The sequence below is a fragment of the Kogia breviceps genome, chromosome 2 (assembly GCF_026419965.1).
Source record: "Kogia breviceps isolate mKogBre1 chromosome 2, mKogBre1 haplotype 1, whole genome shotgun sequence".
Classification (NCBI taxonomy): Eukaryota; Metazoa; Chordata; class Mammalia; order Artiodactyla; family Physeteridae; genus Kogia; species Kogia breviceps.
Window position 1 is genome coordinate 32,447,799 of NC_081311.1, and position 6,537 is coordinate 32,454,335.

Genomic DNA, 6,537 nt, shown 5'->3' on the forward strand with positions numbered 1-6,537 from the left:
TCCAACCAAGTACTATTTTCCTCTAAAGCGTGCCTAGGACTTCTCCAGGGCCGAGGGAGTAGAAGTGTGTTTGTGGCATCTCCCTCTTTCCATCTGAGTCCAATGCCTAAGTCCCACATGCTGGGAATGGGATTTTTCTAGTCATGTGTTCATTTTAGTAAAATGCCAGCAGTCAAGGGCTTATGTCAATAGCCCATTAAATGCCTTGCACATTCTGCACATTCAGAGGCTTCCTGCTTAAATCCCTGCTCCAGTTTTACTGGGGGCCATTGCTGACAGGTGGCCGTCAGCATTTCCCAAAGCAGAGCATCCTGGAGGGTGGAAGGCTGCCTCTAAAAGGAAGCAGGGACTAGTTTGGTTTCCAGGCCACAGGAGCCGTGGACCCATCATCTTCAGGCTCATCTTGCTGTTGGATCCCAGAGGGAGGAGTGTGCGCTTTCCTCTTTCTGCTGTGTTTATGTTGTTGCCCCGGACTTCCTCTGTCCCAGGTGAAGATTCACGCAGGCCCCAAGTTCGCCTCCTATCTGACCTTCAGCCCCTCCGAAGTGAAGTCCCTCCGAACTGAGTACGGGGACCTGGAACTGTGCATTGAAGTGGTGGACAGCGTGCAGGAGGCCATTGACCACATCCACAAGTACGGCAGCTCCCACACGGATGTCATCGTCACAGAGAATGGTAAGTGTGCAGGGGCTGCAGCCCACGGGGGTCTGTGTTTTCTGCCTTGATCTCCAAGCTGACCCTGCTCCTCTCAGCCCCTCTTAGCCTGCAGGAGAACGTAATCTCAGTGGACTGATAACAATGCCTGGTGTGGGCGGCACTTGCTGGTTTGCTGAGTGCTTTTACTGTCTGTTATCTCGCTGTGTTGTCACAGTGGCCCCGAGGGAAGAGGCAGGGAAGAGGTGATTCGCTCCACTTTAAACGTGGCTCCATGCAGCAGTCTTTCCCGGTTGCTGGAATAAACCCATTTTACCGCTGAGGAAATCAAGGCTCAGGAGGTTAAGCGCAGAACCAACTAGTTTAGGGCAAAACCAACTCTCCACAGTCACTCATTCCCTCCACAGGTGAGCCTGGGTGTCAGGCACTGGAGGCCCGATGGTAAAGGATACCAGCATGGCCCCCTCAGGGAACTTCCAGTCCGTTTACTGGGGAATCACAGCACCACCAGTGAAAACAGTTAATACTTGAGCACTTGCCATCTGCTAGGCTCTGGGATGAGTGCTCCATGGCTGTTGGTTCATTTTATCCTCTCTGCAAGCCTGGGAGCTGGGTAATATTGTCAGTCCCCATTGTACTCAGGCACAGAGAGGTTCCGAAGCCTGTCCACAGTCACCCAGCTGGTGGCTGTGGAGTTTGAGTTCAGACTTTGGCATTTGACTCAGAGCCTATAAACAGATAGTGTAGACAGGCCATTGCAGCACTGAGGGTACGTCTGCAGGGAGATCTGGATTCCAACCCAGTCTTTCCCAGGTACCTACTCCTTCAACAACAGGACTGATGAAGCTGGTTTGCTTTCTTTCTGTTTTAGATTTTTCACAAGTCTGCATGTTTAATATGTGGGGAAGCACCTCAGGGGCCTGGGCCCTGCCCCAGTCAGGCCCTGTTGAGTGGCTGGAAGCAGGGATGTTCTCCCTGGGCCATCCTAACTCAATTTCTTCCCTTTATGCTGCAGAGAAGACAGCAGAGTTCTTCCTCCAGCACGTGGATAGTGCCTGTGTGTTCTGGAATGCCAGCACTCGCTTCTCTGATGGCTACCGCTTTGGACTGGGTAAGAAAGAGTCTGGTCGGGGAGAAAGGAGTCCCTTGTGAATCACTGTGTGGCCCCAAGGAGCATGGTGAGGGTGGAGGAGACATCTGGCCTTTATAGTCACGTGCATGATCAAGATGATGCAGACGTAGCGAGGGAAGGTTGGTTTATGAGAGAGAATGATAACAGCTACCATGAACTGGTAGAATTCCTGTGTTCTAGGCATTTCACATGCTAAGAAGGTAGGTACGTGTATTTCCTTTTTCATAGATGAGGATACTGAGATTCAAAGAAATGAAGTAACTTGCCCAAAGTCATGCAGCTGGTGTTCAGACCCAGACTCCCATGAGTCCAGAGCCTGGACTCTGCCACGTACAGCAGACCACAGTGTGTCTGCATGCATGGATTATGACAGGTGTGCATGCCAAGGTCCCGTGAGAGCACTGACGCTGCAGACTTACTCCTTCAGAGGGACATAGCCAGGTTGCCTCAGAGCTAGGAATCCGCCCTGAGGACAGGACAAAAGAAGGTGTTAGTACCTATGCTGGGCTGAAGTATGAGCATCAGAAACAAACAGGTAAGCCCAGAGGTGCAAGGCTGACTTCTAAAGCTAACTTCGAAATAAAAAGCTTCAGAAAGACACCCTCCCCCCTTCCATCATTAGTAATAAATTCTCCATCCCCCAGTAGTATAAGGAGTTCTCGGACAGTTGCTGGTTTTCAGGGGTACCATTTTACAAAGCTCCAATAAGACATTTATGGCACATCTGAGAATTATTTCAACTACTTAAAACATTTTAATCCCTCTGAACGTTTGAATAGAGAACTGCCCAGAGAAATAGTTCTCACTGAATTGTTAAAGGTTATTAAAGGGAATTTTGCTCAGTTATTCTTAGTCATTGGACTCTTTATTTTTAGTTCCCTGTTTCTGTTGTGTTGGGGTTTGATTTAATTATCACATCACTTGCACTGATCTTTGTATTCCATGTTCTTGAAGAAGAAATAGCACACTTATAAGGGCTGAGGTGCCCAGCTTTCAAGTGAAAGTCCAAGATGGGGGAGGAGCAAAGACCACTCCATTGTCTTCCCATCCGCTGCTCAGAGCAAAAGCTCAGACTCTGGTTGGGTTAAGTTCCTGTGAAATGCATGAATAACAGTAACAGATAGTATTTATTGAGCATTTACTATATTTCCGGCACCGTGTTAAATGCGTCACATGCATTATCTCACTTAGTTCTACATAATGGATTCTATTATTTTCTTCCTTTTCCAAAAGAAAAAACTGAAGCAAGAGATGGTTAGGTAACCTGCCCAAAGTCATGTGGTCTCTGTGCTATAAACCCAGAATTTGAAGCCAGTGGTCACCATCTCCTTGCCAGCCACTGCCCCGGGCACCTCTGCATTCGGGTCCTTGCTTGCTCCTCTCTGCCTGCAGCGGCTCTCCACTGCTGTCCCCTGGGCAGCTCCTTCTCATTCACGTTTCAGCCAAAGGCACCTCCTCGGGGAGCCTCCCACTGACCACCCTATCCAGGCTGCTGCCGCCCTGCCACACAGTCTCCGTCCGTCCCAGCACCCTCCACTGCACCCCATCACCGCAAGGAATTATTTGTTGAACTGTTCTTTGGCTGCCTTGCCCACAAGAATACAAGCTCCATGAATTGCATCAGTTGTTCACCACTTCATCCCCGGGTCCCAGCCCAGTGCCTGCTCAGTGAAGTTGTGATGAGCAAAGGAGCCCTGCCTCAACCGCACACGGTGCAGAACACCAAGCCAGACCCGGGAAGAGCCCTGGTGCCCTGCGTCTGAGGCTGGAGCAGGAGGGAGGAAAATGAAAAGCACTCTTCGGTGTAGTCAGCAGCCATCTCATGAGCACCTAGGAGCTAGGCGTTCTAGGGAATACCTAGAACGTGTCCCTTGCCATCCAGGGTTTAAAGGATACTCGGGGAGATGAAACCTCTATACACTGTCGTACACCTGAAACAATGCCCAAATGTCAGATGATGGTACGCAATCCAGACACAAGACAGATATCGGAGACAGCACTTGTAGTATTGTCAAAATGGATAGGGGATAAAATACAAAAGAGAGGCCCACGGTCAGGCCCCTTCTTCTTTTATTAAAGAAGAAGGGGCCTGACCTTGACTCACGGCAACCAGAGAACGTGTTTGTGGGGACAGTGGAAGTCAGGCTAGCCCAGGGAGGATGGGTCAGGAGAGGGCAGAGAGAGGGGGCCAAGTGAGGAGAAGGAAGAGACGTAGGCCTGGCGGGCGGTCAGGAAGCAGAGGCTGGGAAGGCCACATCCTCATCCGTGCTTTTCCACAGGAGCTGAAGTGGGGATCAGTACGTCTCGAATCCACGCCCGGGGACCAGTGGGACTGGAGGGACTGCTTACTACCAAGTGGCTGCTGCGAGGCCAGGACCACGTGGTCTCGGACTTCTCAGAGCATGGAAGTTTAAAGTACCTTCATGAGAACCTCCCTGTTCCTCAGAGAAACACCAACTGAACGCATTCAGAGGAGAGCCGGGCGTGTTCCGAGCGGTCTTCACTGTTAAACTCATCTTAAGCCTCTCAGCGGGTGAACCAGGTCTTGTCTCCCACCTCCTGGAAGGGCCTGCCTGTTGGAAAGTGCCCCTCGGCATTTATGGGCCATGTGGCAACATCAGCCTGGGCTAAGGACTCGCATTCCAGCTCACCCTTTTCTTTCTTTCTTTTTAAGTTAGAAAATACTTGCTCTGGATAGGGATTTTGCTTAATTGCTAGAGGGGGACCTTGCTTCACATAGCGCAGTTCCCTTCAATGATAGAAACAGAAAGGTGCGGTTTCCCCACATAAAAGGCAATGGAAAAATCATGGTCGCTTTTACCTTTTATCACCTCAATGAGGTAGAGGCTCCCTTGGCATGTGGTTGTTATAAGAGCCAGTCGTACCTGATAAGTCTCCACATTTCATTTCTTTCACACTCTTAGTAGTCTTCAAAAAGGAGAGATTTGGAATTTAGAGAGAGGCAGCTCTTTTTAGCGTTCTCATTAGAAACAATCACAAAAATGGACTGAATCATTTGCACTAGGAAGATTGACCTTTTGTATTTATTTGTGGAGTAAATATAAATAAGCATTCCAGATGCTGTAAGCCTCTGAATCCAGGAGCTCGGCACTACCTGTGACATGGTTAGAACCTGGAGCTGCAGACAGGAGGTACAAGTTTCAGGATGAAGGACCTACAGCCATTGTGCTTGAAGTTTTTATATGAATTATTTTGTCATCCTATCCTCTCCCTCCAAAACAAAAATTAGAGGATTATTTTAATACTTTGGATTCTTGCCCCCTTTTTGAGAAATAAAAGTTCTTAGGAGAAGCCTGTGTGCATGATTTAAGCTTTCTCCGTCACTTGTTGTTACCTTCTTCCTTTTCCCTCCCTTGTGGCCCTCACACCCCGCTGTTACACAGTCTCTTCTCTGGAAGTTGGTTGGGGACAGAGGCCATCTGCCTCAACAGTGTCAGTGGAAGCAGCACAGGCAGATCCCCAGGGGAGGGACTCGGGCTGAGAGAGAGGAAAGGAAAACACGATATGAAGCCCCAGGAGCTTAGAGACTAAAAACACGGTGATGGTCTGAAGTTCGTGGGTGTGGCTGACGTGAGCGCGCTTGTCCTTGTGCCGCGTCCACACGGCATCCACGTGGATCGTCCTGCCCGTTGCATTGCCTCAGGATCGCCTGCTTCAGTGACAGCCCTAAGCCCTCCCTGCCTCCCCCCATCCTGCTCTTTAAGGTCCTCGGTGCCTGACAGTCTGCCGTTGAAAGATTTCTTGTCTCATGGGGGCCCTCCCAAAGAAATGAGTACTGACTTACATGTTTCTTTTTATCCTCTGAGGAGGTTTTATGAGCACAAGAATTATGGTGTCGTGGGGAACATGTTCCCGGCTGGCTCCAGGCTGTACCTCTCGTCCAGACCCTTACATGGTCGGCCACGTTACCCTGCCTGCCCCGCCCTCTGAGTGGGGAGTTCTGGCATAGCTTGCCTGAAAAGGCAATAAACAAAGTCGTGCCTGAAACTCTATGGCAAATACCACAATCAGCTCCCAACCACACAACAAATGCCCCTGGAATCGAAAATAGAAAGTGACCCAAGAAGGCCAAGCCCTGGGGGAGGACTCCACTGAGGAGGCAGACCTGGAGCTGGGCCCTGAGAAAGGCAAGTTGTAGGGTAAGGAGAGGCGAGAACATTCAGGCAGGGGACTGGGGAAGCAAAGGCCAGAGGTGGGGATGAAATGCAGGTCTGGGCAGCAGTGAATATACCAGTTTGGGGCTGAAGTTCATGTGGGTAAACAGGAAGGTAGGTAGTACATCCAAGACAGCTGGGAGACAACCTCTACCGGAGCCACCCTTCTTAGGACATGGGATGGGGGTGAGTTTAGTGCAGAAAATGCAGCGAAAGCTCAGTCATCCAACTAGTCCGTTCTCCCTTATGCAGCCACCTCAGTCCTTAGTCCATTTATTCAGAGAGTGTGGGCTATCAGATTCTCCCTTTTTCCACCAGAAGCAGAGAGATTCCCAAAAGAAGGCCAGGAGGCAGCTGAAGCTTCACAGGGACCCCCACCCAGGCAGTCTTCCAGTATGTGGCTTGTCCTAACTATAGGAAGCTGGCTTTTTCTTCTGAAATCCCGTCTGTGGTCCTGCCCTGCTACTTCCCTTTCTTGGCCACCAACTCCTGGCAGCACCAGCTGTTGAACCAACCAATCCTGAAACTCCCACCTCCCCACCGAGGGGGAAAAAAAGCCCTCAACAAATGTTTTTA

General features: G+C 50.1%; 1 protein-coding gene across 5 annotated transcripts in view; it reads left to right on the top strand.

Annotated features, from left to right (window-relative positions):
- The window catches only part of ALDH18A1 (aldehyde dehydrogenase 18 family member A1), a 48,658-nt gene extending 43,560 nt beyond the window's left edge, over window positions 1–5,098 (top strand). For all 5 annotated transcript variants that reach the window (XM_059054490.2, XM_059054491.2, XM_067024968.1 and 2 more), the window contains 3 exons: window positions 489–675; window positions 1,670–1,765; window positions 4,066–5,098. In XM_059054490.2, coding sequence (XP_058910473.1) covers window positions 489–675; window positions 1,670–1,765; window positions 4,066–4,247 — 465 coding nt within the window. In that variant the 3' untranslated portion in view covers window positions 4,248–5,098. The remainder of the gene's footprint in view (window positions 1–488; window positions 676–1,669; window positions 1,766–4,065) is intronic.
- Window positions 5,099–6,537: the final 1,439 nt, after the last annotated feature.